General features: G+C 37.2%; 1 protein-coding gene across 1 annotated transcript in view; it reads right to left on the bottom strand.

The window, feature by feature from the left end:
• The window catches only part of Kif15 (kinesin family member 15), a 55548-nt gene that overhangs the window by 25421 nt on the left and 10592 nt on the right, over positions 1-19535 (bottom strand). Inside the window, exons 6-16 of the mRNA XM_027932345.2 lie at positions 16992-17089; positions 15526-15705; positions 13081-13290; positions 10919-11044; positions 10619-10741; positions 7565-7688; positions 6795-6871; positions 6346-6555; positions 5155-5332; positions 2521-2662; positions 1713-1854 (exon numbers count right to left, since the gene is read on the bottom strand). Of these exons, the coding sequence (XP_027788146.2) occupies positions 1713-1854; positions 2521-2662; positions 5155-5332; positions 6346-6555; positions 6795-6871; positions 7565-7688; positions 10619-10741; positions 10919-11044; positions 13081-13290; positions 15526-15705; positions 16992-17089 (1610 nt within the window). The remainder of the gene's footprint in view (positions 1-1712; positions 1855-2520; positions 2663-5154; positions 5333-6345; positions 6556-6794; positions 6872-7564; positions 7689-10618; positions 10742-10918; positions 11045-13080; positions 13291-15525; positions 15706-16991; positions 17090-19535) is intronic.

The raw sequence follows: 19535 nt of genomic DNA, 5'->3' as shown, positions 1-19535 counted from the left end.
CCAGGAGGCAATTGGTGCTACCCCAGAGGCAGCTCCAGCAGGCCTGGCTCATTTCTAACACAACCATTTCTCCAGTCCCAGAGAATGTGTGCCTTTGGAAACCACCTAGAGTCATGAGTCATCCAAAACGTGGAAGTGTAGGTTTAAAGTGAGGTAGCACTCTGGGTACCAGTTAATATAGAAAGATCCAAGGCATATGTTGGACTTACTTAACTAAAGCATGTTGTAGAATAACATATGCAAATTGACATCAATTTTTTTTAAATAGCAAAATAAACAAACTATAAAACTCTACATATTTTCTCAGTCCATGCATATTTGTTGTACAAACACCAAGAAAAAGGATTAAATTAACTCCAGGAGTATGGGATGAAGGACCAGATTGGAACTAGACTGGCAATGGTGCTCCAAAAGAACTTTCAACATTAACTTGTACTTTTAAGCCATGAGAATGTATTCATAAAGTTACTGATATGATTTAAAATAAACAACAACCAAAGACCTGAATTGCTACGCCACTCTTCCCTCAACAATTCTACTGTGCTAAGGAGCCACCAAGGATTTTAAAACAATTGACAATATTCTTTAATATTTTATTTCCTGCAAAGAATTCAAAGGTCATTTTTAAAAAATTTTTTTGTTTTAGTTGTAGATGAACACAATCTCTTTATTTATTTATTTATTTTTATGTGGTGCTGAGGATCAAACCCAGTACCTCACACATGCGAGGCAAGTGCTGTACCATTAAGCCACAACCCCAGCCCCCCAAAGGTCATTTTTTTTTTTTAAGCAAAGATAAAATTCTAACTTTGTAAAGAAAATAGGATTTTGTACGTTAAATGAATCATGATATATCCATATAATGGATTCTTTTGCAGCTACCCAAACAAACCAAAAGCTATAAAAAAGCAAAAAACCAAAAATGACAAAGTTCTTTTTCCCCTTCTGACCTGGGACAAACTGTAAAATATGTTAAGCTAACATTCGCATCAACAGCATCACTGTCTCAAACTTTTACTTTCTTTATATAGTCCTCCCCCACAAATTCCTTACTGTCAGATGCTTGCACATTTTTTCTTTTATGAGGAGAAATTATTAGAGGACCCCTCCCCCCATTATTTCTAAGTATTAAGTGTGATAATTATATGAGTACTTTATGAACATATTCTCCTAGTTTAGTGCTCTTCGCACACATTACATTACAGCAATGGCTGCCATTTACTGAGATCTAGAGGACTAGGCTCTTTATCAATAATGTTACTACTCTAAAAACCCTTCATCCTCAGTTCAGAGGAAAGAAAGGTGGGGCTAAGAAGTTAGAAAACCCTGCCTAAGGTTAATGGCTGGTGAGAATTTGATTCCAAATGTTGTATTCTTTGCTCCCTGGCCCTACTGCTGGAGGTATACATAAGAACACCAGTCAGTGTGACCCTGAGGTTAACCTCTGTGAAGGATGCCACCTATGTTTGGAGATAGACCATGTAGACTCTCTCCATTATGAATACAAAAGAGGGGCTGGGCTTATAGCTTATAGGCAGAGCCTTGCCTTGCGCATATGAGACACTGGGTTCGATCCTCAGCACCACATAAAAATAAATAAAATAAAATAAAGATATTGTGTCCATCTTTAAAAAAATCTTAAAAAAAAAAAAAAAGAATACAAAAGAGATAAGCACTAACTTAACACGGGACCACTGCTTCAGATAACCTACCTTAAGTGTTTCAGCATGAATTTTATTCAGTTGAGAAACTTCTTGCCGCTTGCAGGCTTTTGTTGCGTCCAAAAGGCTTTCAAGATTAAGGTTTGCTTTTTGCAAAGCCTGAAGCTCTGATTCCAATTCTAGCTGCCTTTTCCTAATAGATATTGTAAAACAGTACTTCAGGTAATAAGCAAGTCAAACACTTGTAAAGTACTTTATAGTTTATACATTCATATACCTTTATAGCTATCTCTCTAAATCAGAAATATCCTCTCAGGATCATTACCTTCATTTTCCAGCTGGATAACATACTCAGGGACTCAAAATTGTTCAAAGAACTCAACTACTAAATAATAGAGCTCAAATTCAAGGGCCCAAATAGTCCATGATGATGATGACAACATAAGTGATGTCATTTTAAAAGCAAACTGTTCTTTATAATTTAGGATAAGATTAATCTTAATTTATATCAATGTGAATTGTCTTGTTTTTCTTTTATACAATGAGCATCAAGAATACTAACAAACCCAGACCTTTTAAAAATCTAGATTCAATTAATAACTATAAATTTGGTTACAAAATAAAGAATTTACTCAGCAAGTTCAATTGACAATATATTGCTTAAAACATTTATCATTTAGTTCATTAGATACACCATAAGAAAAAGACAAAAAGCCCTTTTTCTTTGTGTCAAAACAAGTTAGGTGCTAATAATAAGAATTTAATATTTAAAGTAAAATGCCCATTTAAATTGTGAATATTAACATTACCATAAATCAACACTAGAAAAGGCAAGCACACATGTGTAGTCACACTTTACCGAGTTAGTTCTTTGAATTCTTCATATTCTTGCTTTGAATTATTCAGCTCTGTCTGAATTTGCAGGAGTTGTGCTTTTAATTTCTCAGTGTTTGCGAATGAACATGGTTCTTTTGGAGCTTTGGGAGAAAAGCCTTGCTGACCTGATAATAAAGAAACAATCTTGGTCTTTGAAAGACAAACATAACAAAACACATTTGCTGAGTACTCGGCCACATACCAATTTTGAGGCATAAAGAGGATAAATAAGAAATGGGTTGGGAGGTGGGCCCTCAAAGATGAGTCTATATCTCTGCAGGAAATACAGGATGCAACAGTGTCTAAAAGAATTAGGAGGAGACATATTCAAGCAGCAGAGAGGTCCATAGGGTGGAGAAGCACAGCTAAGACAACACCTTTTCCATGAAGAAAAAGAGCTAATGATGACTGACATGCATCATGTTAACACTGGAAAGAGAATCACATGTTGAACTTGCAGGAATTAGTGCTAGCAGCTTGTCTGAACGGTCAATGCCTTATTTAGAAAAGAAAATGAATAGCAAGAGCAGCAAGCTGAAAGAACTTGGTATCATATACCAGGTAGAATATGTTAATTTTCTTTTTTTTTTTTTTTTTTTTTTTTAAAGAGAGTGAGAGAGAGAGAATTTCAACATTTATTTTTTAGTATTTGGCAGACACAACATCCCTGTTTGTATGTGGTGCTGAGAATCGAACCCAGGCCGCACGCATGCCAGGCGAGCGCGCTACCGCTCGAGCCACATCCCCAGCCCATAGAATATGTTAATTTTCAAAATTTGCTTAGAAAAGTGATTAGAGAGTACACTGAGCTCCAGCATACAAAAATATAAAAGTTGCTTGCAGGGGCTGGGGTTGTGGTAGAGCGGTAGAGCTCTCGCATAGCACATGGGAGACCCCGGGTTCAATCCTCAGCATCACATAAAAAAATAAATAAAATAAAAGTACTGTGTCCAACTACAACTAAAAAATAAATATTTTTAAAAACAGTTGCTTACAGAATGGTAGCTGCTTATAAGGTCCCAGAAATTACCATTAGTATCTATCAAATGTGTAAGTTAAGATTTCACTGAGGCCCAAATCACCAACCAAATATGGAGCCTTGTAGGGAAAATTAGCTGAAACAAAACCAAAAACTTAACTTTACATCTAAGATTTTAAGTCTCTCTACAACTCAAATACTGTGAATCTTCTTCTGTTAAGTTATAATGGAATAGAAGGCAGCTTAGGAAAGGAAAATTTAGAAAACAAGGAGAAAGAGCTGGGGATGTAGCTCAGTGGCAGTGCACACTTATCATTCATGGGGTCCTGTGTTCAATCCCCAGCCCAAAAGAAAGATAAAAAGCAAGGAGATAAACTTCTACATGAATGCAGAATAAAAGATTAGAATTTCCTCAACCTAAAAAAAAGGAAGGTAGAGGCTGAGTGTGATAAAAGACCATGAAAATACCAATTCTAAAGGGGCAAATAAACTTTATTATCAAATTCCAGGACATTAACACCAAGAGCTGCCAAACCTGTAAGTCAGATTTAGTACCAACTAAACCACTTTTCAGAGTACAAGTAAACTCCTGGGAATAATGTGTCACTCATAATACATTCACAATATCAGGACCAAACCACTGTTTGGTGGATCATGAGTGTGACACCCACCTACACTGTATAAACTTTAGCCAGACTGACAAACATTTCAACTATTTGAAATTGTAACTATACAATTTCAAATACTTTAAACTGGAAAATTCTATTGAATAAAAATTAAGTGATATCCAAATAGTTTTTACTTTTATCATTAAAACAAGATAAATACAATGGGTGTTTCCTTGCTATGTCTATTAATCTATGTAAATTACTATGATCTTTGAGAAAAAAATTTAGTAAATTCATTTTTATAACATTAAAGAATAAGTATGTGAATAAAAAAAATTTGCAGGGGCTGCGTTTGTGGCTCAGTGGTAGCGCACTCGTCTGGCATGTGTGAGGCACTGGGTTCGATCCTCAGCACCACATAAAAATAAGTAAATAAATAAAATAAAGTTATAAAACAAATTGGCATATCGGGTCTGAGGCTAAAAATTAAGATCCTAACTGCAAGGCACTACAAATGCTCTTTAAAACAGCTTCTTGAACGAGGCAGAGTGGCACATGCCTGTAATACTAGGCTCAGAAGGTTGAGGCAGGAGGATCTCGAGTTCAAAGCCAGCCTCAGCAAAAGAGAGGTACTAAGCAACTCAGTGAGACCCTGTCTCTAAATAAAATATAGAATAGGGTTGGGGATGTGGCTCAGAGGTTGAGTGCCCCTGAGTTCAATTCCTGATACCCTCGCCCCACCCCACCCCCGCCCCCCAATGGTTAAATCAACACAGCCTCTTAAAGCTGGGAATGGTGGCACACACCTGTAATCTCAGCAACTCAAGAGGCTGAGGCAAGAGGACCCCAAGGTTGAGGACAGCCTCAGCAACTCAGAGAGGTCCTAAGCAACATAGTAAGGCCCTGTCTCAAAATGAAAAATAGTTTAAAAGGACTGGGGATGTTTCTCAGTGATAGGACAAACCAGGGTTCCATCTTCACTACCAAAACAAATAAAAAACAGCCCCTTCTTACAACTATAATTTCTTACATTTGTTGTTTTTCTCTATGCCAGATATTTCAGAGAAAGCTTTCTCTAGTTTTGCAATGGTCTGGGCATCCATTTCTTGGGCTCTTTTCACAGGCTCTAATAATCTCAGTCTTCTATTCTCTTCCCTGAGGGAATGATTTTCCATAGCATATTTTGCAACTCCAGGGTGGTGCTCTATCTGTCACATGGAAGAATCACACATTAAATATTTAAACATTTCCTTACTAAACTAGTCTTTCTAAAAAGCCATTAGAAAACTAAGGAACACTGATGCAATATTGGTTGTACTCTAATGCAACCATTGTGGAAAGCAACTTGGCATTTGTGATCACACTGAGATATGCATCACCTACTCCTCTATTTGTGCTAAGTTTCTTAAAACTCTCACCTGTGCACCTAGGGAGATACAGCCGGGAGTATACAATGTGGCAGACTCTTCCACAAAAGAAAATGGTTAAATCAACACACCAGAAAAAATAAAGAGACTTTCTGTTGACCAAGATACATTAACTGAAAGAGGTAAAGGGCAGAAACATATATGAAAGTAAAAATGCCCATGTGTTTAAACATGCATTGAAAACCCTGGAGAGTGGCCAGGTGCAGGGGCACACCCTGTAAATCCAGCAATCCAGAAGGCTAAGGCAGGGGGATCACAAGTTTGAGGCCAGCCTGGGCAATTTACTGAGACCCTGACTCAAAATAAAAAAATGAAAAGGGCTGGAGACACAGCTCAGTGGTAGGGTGCTCGCCTAAGGCCCTGGGTCCCAAACCCAATATCACACACACACAAAAAACCCTCTGGAAAGCGACACAGAGTTGATAACAGATCACTGTGGGGTTTTTTTTTGTTTTTGTTTTCAAAACTAGATGTCTTTGTTACCTCCTGAGGGAAAGGGGAAAAAGAACTAAATATCAAAAGGCTCAACTCTAAAGAGACTACTGATTCAGATAACCACAATGACCCACAGGGTGAAAATCTACTTGGCCGGCTAGCATTGAGTGCTATATGGCAATATCACTGCGAAGCCTTCTTTCTCTTTGAGTGTAACTATTCTGGGAAAGGGAGGAAAATGAATTATGTAAATCATACAATCAGTTGAATTCATTTAAAACAATTTCCACTGTATTAAAGAGCAAGTATTTGAACTTCCTTTATTCTTAAAGATACACACACACACGCTATGGACTCACTTGTTCTCGGAGAGTCTGGATCTCATCCCTTAATTCTGAGAGTAAGCGACACTGTTCCTCAGGCAGAAAACTTCCCCGGGATTCCTTGTGGAGCTTCTCTAGCCGCATGATTTGATCCTCTCGGAATTTCACAATCATTTTATTCGACTGAATAAATTTTTCCTTTTTGAGGGTGAGATCTTCTAATTGGGTAATTCTTTCTACCAGAGACTTAAAGACATTTGTTGTTTGGTTAATCACAAAAAATAAGTCAGTCTTCCTAAATTTTCATAAACCCAGAAACAAATACTAAATTTAAATTTAATCCTAAAGGCAAAAGTAGATTTTCACAGCCTTCATTTACTTTCTTTATTAATCTGGTGCTATTCATTTTATTGTAGGGCAATAAAAACCACATTGTGAAAGCCTGAAATAACTTAAATCCCTTTTATCCTAATTCAGTTTCCTACCTTCTTTTCCTGTTCAGATTTCTTAAAGAATACCATTGCCTCCTGGAAATACTTCATGTAATCAGTCTTTTCTTTATCTATAATTGACAAAAAAAAAAAAAAAAAAAAAAAAAATCTCAAATTTTTAAAACCAAAAGATGAGTTTAACAGTCTTTGATTGAATATTCTCAACTAATAGAATGAGACTGTTGTCACTGGATCATGAATTTCAAATTAAACTACTCAATATATTAGCTGTTTTTTGAAGAAAAATGAGCTTTTCTTTATTTAGTCAAAATATATAGTGTGTGATATGTAGAAATAGAAATGGATCTAAAAAATTTGGGGGGAGTACCAGGGTGCAGTGTGCCTGCTGGGATTTAATTTTCCCTCGTTTATAGATTTCAAATGAATTCACTTTCTAGTAACTATACTTTGGAGAAAAGTGCCTCCTATTGTACTTAATAAACATGTAGAATATTATGTAGATCCTATGACAGAATACTGGAAGTGACCTAAATGAAATCAGTCTCTCCTTTTAGCAATTATTAAGGATGAATCATTCAAAATTATTTTAATTCCTTCTCCTGCATCTCACAGAACTCAGTGTTTTTGGCTCCTGTGTCTGGTTACAGGGTACTATGCTCCTGGAAGTGATATAAATAGAAAGGGCTAAATGAACAGAGGAGATAGTCGTGGGAACTTCTGGGAAGCCTATCTAGCAGCAGGGGGCTCTTGAACTAATATTCACACTTGTCCTTCCCAGGATGGTCCCGCTGTGTTCATTCTACCTCTAGTCAGAAGGCTTTCTGGAAGTGTCTGCCCGGAAGTAAGCTGGGCCAGTTGTTCTTTGAGCCTCTTCACTTCAGCTTGGAGCTGGCTCACATTTCCTTGCGTGTCTTCATTTACCACTGCCTGTTCAAGAATTAAGAGATCACTCTTTTCAGTTGTACAGTCCTGAGTTGGCATTTTTTTGGTATGGAGTGATAAACAGCCAACAAAACTGTGCTTCCATTTCATGAACGATCAAAAGGCCACCAGAATCAAAGTGTCCTAGAGTGGGAAGGAAACTTCCTTCTCTGTGCCTTTATACCTCGAGCTAGAGATGGACCAGCACCAGCCAGGCTCTCTTCTCCCTCACCACTCCCCTCCAGACTCCCACTTGAGTATTACTCTTTGACCAGCCCCGGGCTCTGTCTGGATCATCCTTCAGACCTGAGTGTTCCCTAATACTTCCTTCCCCCTGAAGAGGACAGACTTCACCCCCTTCCCCAGTGGAGAAAAGCAAACACCTCAATTGGTGCCATCCCCCACTCACCCCATCCCACCCCACTGTCCTAGCTCCCTATGAAGAAGAAACCTAGCCTGTGGGGCTGGGGTTGTGGCTCAGCAGTAGAGCACTCGTCTTGTTGGTGCAAGACCCTAGGTTCTATCCTCAGCGCTAGGTATAAAAAAAGAAAACAAAAAGAAACCTAGCCTGTAAGTGCAATGATGACCCTCAGGGCTGACCCAAGCTCCCTTGGCTTGGCAGAAGCAAGCCTCTCCAGAGGAATCCCACCCTGTATTTTTTAACAGCCCTCCTGAAAGGAAGAGTTGGTTTCACAGTTCCATTTTGTGTTTTCAACACACTAAATGATATCTTTCTTTTCTACCTGTGTGTGTATGTTACCAGGGATCGAACCCAGGGCCTCGTGCATGCTGAGGAAGCACCCTACAACTGTGCTACATCCCCAGCCCAGTATCTTCGTTTTCTTAAAGAAATTCTTGTTTAAGACAAACACTAAGAAGTTAAAAATGGGGGCTGGGGTTGTGGCTCAGTGGTAAAGCACTTGCCTTTCATGTGTGAGGCACTGGGTTCAATCCTCAGCACCACATAAAAATAAATATAATAAAGGTATCATATCCATTTACAACCAAAAATAAAAATAAAAAGTTAAAAATGTTCACCAACAAATATACCACTGTGACATAGGATGTTAATAGTGAGGAAGGTGTTACATGTGTGGGGACAGGGAGTATATGGGATGTTTCTGTACTTTCTGTTCAATTTTGCTGTGGACCTAGAACTGCCACAAAAATAATTTTTGTTAATTAAAAAATTATATATTTTTAGAAAAGGCTCACAAAAGCAACAGGGTGATAAGTGCCAACAACTGAGTACCAACCAGGTCAAAGGACTCAGTTGTGAAATGCCCAATACCTCAGTGAGGAAAAACTCTCTGCCAGCCCCACAGTTCCCTCTGCTCTTGACGTAGGAAGAGCCCACTCAGAAAGATTTAAATGGCTCATTCTTAATAAGTAGCAGATGCCCTAGCACTTTCCACTGGTAGAAAGGTCAGGGGACTAACCATTGATAGAGACTAGTATAGAGCTCCTAGTTTTGTTGTTTTGTGTGTGTTAAGAAGCCATTTCCAATTGTGCCTGACTCTTATGGCCAGCCTCATTATGAGGTACTTTTGACATCATCATCACATCAATGACACCATAATTTCAATTATCACTACAGTTCTATTTTCTCCAGACTTCTAGAAGTCCCAAGAGATAAGGCCAGAAAGCTCTAATTGTTTTTCCTCTTCATATTGCTAATATTCATATTAGTATGAAGTCATAATCCAAAGAAATATAACAAAGGACTATATCTATACTCTGATCTAGCTGGGGGAAAGAGAAACACAAACCACTTTAGACTAACCACGATCAGATAATCAGGGAATCTTCTTGGGGGTTTAGCATGAACAGTTTCACCCTTGAAGGAGAAATAAAATTAATCTACCAATTTAGAGCACAATTATTTTGTCTAAAACCGAAGAGATCTTCAACTTCTCCAAAATAAGTGGGGGACTTCTTGGTCTTTAAAGGTCTGCAGAAGCCAAAGTGTTGTTTGTGGGCAAAATACAGTCCACTATCTTCTGCAGATGAAGCTATACTGGAGCTTGGCTGCTCCCATTTGTTAATACACTGTCTATGGCTGTTTTCTCACTACAAAGGCAGAGACAGGCAGAGATGAGTAGTTGGAACAGAGTTCATGTGGTCCAAAAGCATCAAACAGTGACTACCTGTTTTTTCAAGGAACATCATTTTTTTTATATATCTTTATTTTTATTTTATGTGGTGCTGAGGATCGATCCCAGTTCCTCATGCATGCCAGGCAAGCGCACTACCACTTGAGCCACATCCCCAGCCCTACTTGACTCTTACAAGAAAAGATTTCTGACCCTACAGGTAATACCAACATTAAAGAAGCTTCTTGTATATAAAATGAAATGCAGACTCCCTGGAAATAGAGACAACTTGATAGACCAACTTTATCAATGTTACAAATTTCTTTCATAGCATACTTTCACCTTTGTACGCATCAGCTCTGCTATCATTGTTTAGGCAAATAAATTTAGTCTGTATCCCAATTACAAAGGAAAACTTTATGTAAAGAAAAAACTAGAAAAACAATTAACAACCATAAGATCTACCCTAGGTCTTGAATGGCTACAGAAAATAAAATGGAAGGGCTGGGGTTATGTATAGCTCAGTGGTAGAGTGCTTGCCTAGCAGGTGTGAGACCCTGGGTTTAATCACCAGTAACACCAAAAAAAAAAAAAAAAGCAAACAAGGAAATAGAAATCTTACATATAGTTAAGATAAGCTTTCACAGAGAAATAGATAACAATTAACCATAATATTAGGGAAGGAGCTGGGGATATACCTCAGTGTTTGCCTCTGCATGCATAAGGCCCTGGATTCAATCCCCAGAACTGCCCCCAAAAAGAGTAATATTAGGGCAATCATAAACTGTATATTTTAAACTTAAGTCTTTTTCTAATTTACTAAAATACATTGAAGTATCTTACCTTGTTTTTAATCAGCTTGGCTCTTTGAGCAAAATTAAGTGTTGACAGGGTTTCCCCAAAACACCTGGATCCGGGATGAACATTTACAATTATGGCTGTTTTGGCATTACCACCAAGAGAATCCTGTTCCATGACATAAATGATATATGTTTTTATGTGAGAAATCACAAGATCTTTTCAAGCAAAATAAAGAAAGAAAAACAAAAAGGCACAATCTTTCCACCAAGACTGAGAGATGTCCCACTATCAATCTTAGTGAGCACAATCAAAAGAATGCAGGGACCCAATAATCTACTTTACCCGTAGCAAGAAGGTAAGTTTGGAGTCTCTGTAGCACACGTGTCTCTGTTTTCCATTACCCACATCAACAAGTGCGGTAATCACTTGGCCTAGGCAGCTCAATGATCGGTTTATATTACCTGCTTCCTAAGGTGATGGGAAAAAATAACAAAAATTTAGTGATATAAAAAAATAACAAAAATTAGTGACTTTCTGAATTAAAATAGATCTAATAGAGTGACAATCTTGGATGGAAAGGCAAGTCGGAGACTATTAGTTAATAATAATGGACTTTTCAGCTAAAAAACAGTATGCTCAATTATCCCCTAATAGTTTTCTATTTGAAGCACACTGCAGCATTAGAATGGTATAAAAGCAATGCACATTCAGTAGAAGCTGCACTTCAACTTTTAAATTTTTTTTTAAAGTATTTTTTTGGTTGTAGATGGACCCAATACATTTATTTTATTTTTATGTGGTGCTGAGGATCCAACCCAGTGCCTCCCATGAACTAGGCAAGCGTTCTACCACTGAGTTACAATCCCAGCCCTTAACTTCCGAATTTTGATCTTTCCGCAGGTCAGCCAACATTCTCAGGATAGTAGGAAGCAGCAGCAAGTCACAGCTCCCAGCTGACCTCAAGATCTTGAGGAGGAATGACCATGACACTACCAATTACTCTATTGCTGAAATATGATGTTCAGTAGGGTAGATATATTCAATGCATTTTATTTTTTTAATATTTATTTTTTAGTTATCGGCGGACACAACATCTTTGTATGTAGTGCTGAGGATCGAACCCGGGCCGCACGCATGCCAGGCGAGCGTGCTACTGCTTGAGCCACATCCCCAGCCCTATTTGATGCATTTTAAACTTCATGATACTTTCAACTTACAATGAATGTACTGGCATGTAACCCTACTCTAAGCAGCATCTGTATAAACATGTTATTTTATTATGCATCATGTATCAATAGAAACATGAGCCTTAGATTGCCAGAAACTGCATGAGAACTCAGGAGGCTCAAGCCTCACTTTTTTGTGTAAGATTTTTTTTAAAATATTTTTTTAGTTGTAGCTGGACACAATACCTTGATTTTATTTATTTATTTTTATGTGGTGCTGAGGATCAAAGCCAGCGCCTCACACGTGCTAGACAAGTGCTCCACCCCTGAGCCACAACCCCAGCCCCCTCAAGCCTCACTTTTAATGCAAAAAGAAGATCTCTCCTCTGCCATTTCTGACACCTCTCCCCCAACTCATATATATCCTAAACTATAGAATCCACACATATTTTAATGATGATCACATTACAATTATTATATCAATATACATTACACAGAACCTCTGGTACCATTGCTAGTACCTTAGCCTAGGCCTAGGTCCTCAACCCTGTACACTTGAAATATTAAACAATATAACCAGTCTCCTTTCTCTTTAGGCTCTCCCCTCTTCATCCTGGCAGTGGTAGGTCAGAGGGTCCAAGTTTTCCATAAAATAGGCTTTCTTCATGAAATCACTCATTTCTTCAAAACTTTTAAATTATTTCCCAGTATTTGGAAAGTTGAGTACAAACTTGGCCTGGCACTCCTGTCCCCAGTGATCTGGCCTACTTGCCTCTCTAACCCACCCTCCCATGCCAAAATGCCAAATGCCATACTCATTCTGCACGTTTACAATAAGCTTTGATTTGTCACCCAACTGGGCATGTATTCCCTCCCTACCCAAACCCTGTCCCTGTTTGAGATGACAACTTAAGAACTATTTCTTTTTCACATTTCCCCAAGGAATCCATTTCACATCCTTCTTTTTCTGTCCCCTGTTGATATACACTTCAACTTTAGAATAGTAGCAAAGCAATGCCTCCTTTATTTTTCCTTCTCTCTCTACAGATATTTTTTCCATATTTTTTATTGGTACATTAGAGTTATACATAATGGTGGAATTTGTTGTTATGTATTTGTATATGCACACAATACCTCTAGTACCATTATCCCCTCTAGCAAAAATTAAAACATTCTTGCCACTTGCCCTATCCCATTCACTTTCCCTTACCTAATAAAAATCTGCTCCTTTTAGATAGGAGTAATTTTTTATTTCTTTGCAGCCCTCACAATACCTGGTGTGTACTGACTTCTGGTAAGAATTCACCTATAGGTTGAAGACCATAATCTCATTCTTACCTTCAACCTCATCCCTTCTGCATGGGTATCTTTTTGCCTTTCAGATCCTGCTAAATCCACCAGGTTGAGTAGGGAGGTTCGAATATTCACAGTCTCATTGCTTTTTTCCATTGACTCTATTGTGATTGTAAAGACTGCATGAGACCTAGAGGATTCTCTATTCATTGATGTTGATGCCACACGTCTGTTCCTCCATCCTCCAGACAACACCTAGGTAAGAGGAAAATGTATTACAAGAAGCCACAGCAGGCACACTTAAGACAAACTTAAAATAAGTACTGGAGAACCACTGATTTAACAAGAAAAATACTAATTTACAGCTATTTACTTTCACAACATTTACACAAAATACATAATTCCTCTAGAGCAGAGGTGGGGAACACCTATTATGGTCTTTCCATTATCTAGCTTTGTAAGAGAAATTATATTTTCACAAATTTCAAGTGATACATGTTAGTCACCAAAATCAATAAAAAATCTGTAAAGTATGATAAGAAATATTACTGGCCCACCAAAGAACATACAAGTTTGTTTTTTTTTTTCTCTCTCCATGTTACAAAAAAAGAGAACAAACAGGAAATCAAAAGGCATAGTTTCTAGAAGTTTTTTGCCATACTCTATCTGTATTATCTTAATATAAATCACAAAATCTCTCTGAATCCTTTTCTTCACAATAAGAATGTTGAACCAAAGGAAAAAAAAATTCTGAATTACCTTGAAACTCAGAGAGTTATCCAGTCTTTTGTTTTGTTTTCTTTCTTTCTCCTCCATTCCCTTGGCCTGTAAAGTACCTATTTTCCCTTTCTATATTCCCTTTCTATTCCCTATGGCAAGCAGGAATACATGAAGGTTCACACTGCAGGCTTTAGAGTCTGCATGATGAGTTCAACCCTGGCTCTACTGTAGTGTGATCTGGAGTCAGTTGAACCTTTTCAAGGCTCAGCCTTTATATTTTTAAAACAAGAACGTGAATGCCTACCCTTCAGGGCAGAAAATCCAAGTTCAACATGCATATAATCACCTATGGACAGGGAAATTAGAGGTTGATCTCAATTTTTCTAATTGATGAAAAAAAATACTAAAAAAAGTTCAAAAATTGAATCTAGTCCTTTATCATGTTAACACTTGAAAGGAAAAAGAAAGCACATGATCATGGCAGTAGCAGAAAAAAGCATCTGAAAGAATTTAACATACATTTCTGATTTTGTAAGATAGTTAGCAAGGTAGCTAATTAAGTAAAAAGCATTCTATAAAAATCAACTGCATTTCTATTTACATCAAACAGAATATGTAATTTTAAAGAGATTATAAGAGCATCAAAAATTGTAAGGCATATTGTAATAAAGTTAATGAAAACTACATGACTTTTATGGTGAAAATTACTAAAATTAATATCTCAAAATATTAAATCTAAATAAATGAAGAAATAAATGTTGATGTATGAACTGAATATTGTAAAGGTATCAATTACTCCAAGCTGGTCTACAACTGCAATGTAATCCAATCAAATCCCAACATGATTTTTTGCATATGTATCTATATACATACTGAGCCACATGTAAAACCTACCTCTTACTGGGGGAATCTCAGTTTAAAAAGTTTGAGTCAAGAGACTTTTTGAAGGTGGAAAAACAAACTAGTAATATTATATAGCAGTGAAAATAGATGCAATGCAACATAGATGCATTTCATAAACCATGTTGAGTTAAAAATTCATGAGGTTGAACATAAACTATTTTTTAAAACCCAAAAGGAAGCAAAAGCAACATATTAATATGTGTATATATTTGTAGTTTAAAAGCAGAAGCAAATGATAATCATATTCAACAATATTTAGGGGAGTAGTCAGGGGATAAGGAGGAAAATACAAACAAAAAGGATAATATTGGTGCTATATGAGTATTAAATTGTCTTGAATGTTCATTTTAAAATTAAACTTAGTAACTACATGCATGTTGCAATATTTTGTATATATTAAATATTACAGTATAAAAATTACTTAAAATCTGTAAAATATGAGAAGATTTTTATAAATTTCCACTGCTGGGTTGCCCTGAACCGAAGTTGGCTTTTGACGCCCAACTTGCAAGCAAAAATAGAAAGACGTGAAGAGCTAGCTGCTTCACAGCCAGCATTCCCACAAGCTCCTTATACTAGCAGCTCCCAGGCAGACTAACTTAAGAAACAGGGACACTAATGAATCGTCACCTGCAGGGTGTTTTTAAAGAGTACTTGATTAGAATAAATGTATCAAAATAATGCTAAATCAAGTGGCTCAGAGTTCTTTTTCACTAAATCCTGCCCTATTCTTTTTTCTTTTCATGAGCATTTTGCATCATGCCTCCATGAAATATTTTTGGCACCTCATTCTACTTTTTTGAGATCGGGGTGCTTTCACAGCATGTTTATTGCCTAAGCATCAAGTAAATACTCATGGAAGGGTACCTGATAGGCTTCAGCAGCAGAAGTGACCACTTGCTCCACTGCACCAACAACAAACACTCCCTTCTTGATGTGTTCTCGTAAGTGCAGTCCAGTTGAGGCAGAGTCCAGCAGGTCATAGATCTGCTCATTGTAGATCTCAATAAAGGAACACTTACACAGGAAACTTTTTCCAGCACCAGCCTATAAAAGAAGCCTCAGTTAGAGCCATTATTGTCATGTGTTCTCCCAGCTTTCACCAGCATTAATTTTGTAGTTGTTTGACAAGGTGTAAATTTCCTACACTATTAACCTTTAATAAAGATACTGAAAAGGCATTGGAAAAAATCTAGATAACTAGTTTCAATAACATTTTAAAGCAGTATCAAAGTGTGATCCCAGGAGCCCTGGAGGTTTCCAGAGGCGTCTCAGAGCCAGCTTAGGGAGTAGGTTAATTGGGCAATTTCATTTTAGTCTGTTTTTTATTTTGGACTTTCTCATAAAGTTTTATTTGAAACAAGCATTATGTTCTTTAAAAGACTGAAAACAATTCATTTTAAAAGACTTTAGAATTTTTAACCACAGAAATGCATGTTGCTAAACTCAATTATTTTATTGGCATGTAATTTATGTGTCTAACTGAAATATTATGGATCGTTTCTTTTATTTTTCTCCTGTTTTTGGTGGTACTGTGAATTGAACTCAGGGGTTCACATCTCCTGCCCTTTAAAGTTTTTTTTTTTCTTTTTAATTTTTGAGACAGGGTCTTGCTAAGTTGCTGAGGCTGGCCTCACACTTGTGATCCTCCTGCCTTAGCTTCCAGAGTCACTGGAATTATGCACCACTGTGCCAAGCTTGGGGATAGTTTCTGAAAAGCAGTAAGTGATAAACTGATATCAAATCACTTTCCTTGGTATACAGTAATGGAACATATAATACTAAGGGTTCTTAAGACTGAAATTTGGCAAGCCAAAGAGGAAGCACAATCATAATAATGGCCCAACCTGGGAGCCAGCAAGAGTGGGAAGACCTTGTCTCCACATGATAAGAGGCATATCACACACAGAGCAAGGAGATCGTAGTGAAATGGAAACGGTGCTGCAAAGGAGGCAATGATGGACCCAATCACTAGTGATGTCAGGAGGATCTAGGGATACCGGAAAGCCCAGGTACAGGTAGATGACTGGGCTTAGTATATTCATGAATCTGTTTTCCTCAGTCAGGATTTATATATATATATATATATATATATATATATACACTTTCTCTCTTTTACAAACTAAAAACTCAATCAAATTGAAAACAAAACCCCCAGAATCACTGATTTTATCTTAAGAATTGAAAGGTTTTTCAATACCATATTTGCTGACACACAGTGTAGAAGAGAGTACCATCCACACTCCTCTATGTATCCTGAGCTAATTATTAGCAGCTAACTACTCAAAACTAGACATTTCGTTGAACCATTTTATTTTTATAGTAAGTTTTACCTTCTCTTTTTCACGATCAATTAAGTAAAATAAATATTCAAAACTTCGGGGAATTACTCCTCTCAGGTTGTGAGAAAAATTATCAGATTCAGATGGTCCTAAAAAAAGTAAAACAAACAAAAGGCCTGAATTTCATTCTATTTTTTAAAATATATTTTTTAATATCTTTATTTTATTTATTTTTATGTGGTGCTGAGGATTGAACCCAGGGCCTTGCACTTGCTAGGCAAGCGCTCTACCACTGAGCCACAATCCCAGCCCTGAATTTCATTCTATTACAAGAGTCCTTCAAGATAGGAACACTGAAAGACAATTTACATAAAAATAAGATGATATAGTGTACAATCAATTTCCTACTTCAGCTCTGACCATTACATTTAAGCCTGTGAAAGACAGGATGCTAGAACCTGTCAATCAGTAGAACTGAAGGCCGAAAGCAGTCACCATCTGATTTTTTTATTGTCGTTTCCTAAACAAACACAAAAATCCACCTAGGTATTAAGCTTGGAATTGTTCCAATTGCCATGTGCCAGAATCAGAAATTCCAACTAAATCTTATACAACCACAAGAATGGGAAGTTATACTTCATGTAAGTATAATATGTCAAAATACATTCTACTGTCATGAAAGAATTAAAAGATATGAAAAAAATACCAACTAATTCTAACTTATTTATTGCATGTGACATTTGGTTTCACGGATTGACCTATATTCTACAGCATAGCCCCACATTGTGAGCATAGACTATTTAGTCTCTCCTAAACTTGAGTTTTCAACTATAAAATGGAGATAATAATGGAATATCTAACACATGGAACTGTTAGAATTAACTGAGTATAAAAGTAAAACACTTGGAGCAATGCTTTAAACACACCAAGTACTAAAAATTAGGAGTTGCTAGTATTGTTTAAATTGGGCAGTAAAATCCAAGCTGGTAAGAAAGATAAAATAACAATATCTTACAAGATTTCTATCAGAGAGATAAACAGTCTTATCTCTACTTCCTTACACAAGAGGAAGGAGGAGAAACGAGTGGATGCCTAAGCAGAGTTTTAGGAATCCTACCCCAGCTTATGATGTGATACATATTTCTTGGTTTTGTTTGACAGTCCTGGTTCAAAGGACCTATAGTCCTTGTTATTTTCTAAGTGATTTTCGAGAAATAAGAATATCTTTTGTTAAAAAATTGGTCCTTTGTCTTTGGTCCCTGAAGCAGCTCTAGAGCAGCTTCAGAACAATAAAGGTAAAAGAGAATTTATTTACAAGTCCTTTCAAAAATACATGAGTGCTAGGGTTGTGGCTCAGTGGTAGAGCGCTTGCCTAGGTTCAATCCTCAGCACCACATAAGAATAAATAAATAAACGAAGGTATTGTGTCCATCTACAACTTTTAAAAATTAAAAAAAAAAAAAAACAATGAGGTGATTTTTGGAAACTATAGGATGAGGGGTTGGTTGCCAAGGCAACTAGCCATGTGCTCAGAGAGCTGGGACTTTCAGCTCTACCTCCCAGGCTCAGGGGAGGGGAGAGGGACTGAAGGTTAAGTTTTTCACCAATGGCCAATGCTTTAATCAATCATGTGTATGTAATGAGGACTGGATTCAAAAGAGCTTCAAGATAGCTGAATACAACACATCTTCTAGAAAGGTGAATAAGAATATATCCAAGTGCAGGGAGGGTGGTGCACCCCAACTCCACAGGGACAGAAGCTCCTGTTCTGGGGACCCTACTGGGCATTCCTTTATGTATTTCTTCATGAATTCTTCTAATTATATATCAGATCATTTGTATCCTTTAAACTATTCTCTATAGTAAGCTAATTAAAGGTGTTTCCCTGAGTTCTGTGAGTTATTCTAGAAAATTAATCAAACCAGAGGAGGGGGTTGTGGGAACTCCAGTTTATAGTTTGTTTGTCAGAAATATAAGCCACAAACTGGGGCAGGCAGGCAGTCTTGGGGACTGAGCCCTAAACCTATGAGATCTGACTTTATCTTCAAGTAGATGGTGTCAGAAATGAATTGGATTAGAGGACACTCAGCTGGTGTCTGCTGCAGACCTGCTTGCTCACTTGCTGGTAGGGAGAAATTCTTAAACCTTTTAAAGTCACAGAAGTCTTCTGTGATGATTTTTAAAAAAATTTTCTTTAGTGGTGCTGGGGATTGAACCCAGGGCCTATGTATTCGAGGCAAGCACTCTACCAACTGAGCTATATCCCTAGCACATGTTGATTGTTGTGGCGTGAAAGCAGAGGAAAAACAGCTTGGTTTTCCTGAAGAGAACTATATCAATATTTACCAGAAAAATATATAGCAAGAAAAGACCTGGAAGTTACTATAAATTTTAGTTAAGTATGCCTTAGAGACTAAAGGAACTAACAGAATCCAGGTATGCATAGGAATGGTACAGAGAACAATTTAAAAATCTTGTCCTGTGCAAGGCCTTACTGATTACACCTGGAATAATTACATGGTCCTTGTAAACTGTACTTTTAAGAAATGGATAACATTCCATCATTATGTACAACTATAATGCAGCAATAAAAAA

Source organism: Marmota flaviventris, chromosome 1, assembly GCF_047511675.1.
Source record: "Marmota flaviventris isolate mMarFla1 chromosome 1, mMarFla1.hap1, whole genome shotgun sequence".
In the NCBI taxonomy this organism is placed as follows: Eukaryota; Metazoa; Chordata; class Mammalia; order Rodentia; family Sciuridae; genus Marmota; species Marmota flaviventris.
Note: the sequence above shows the minus strand (reverse complement) of the source record. Positions and strands in the feature narration are given on the sequence as shown.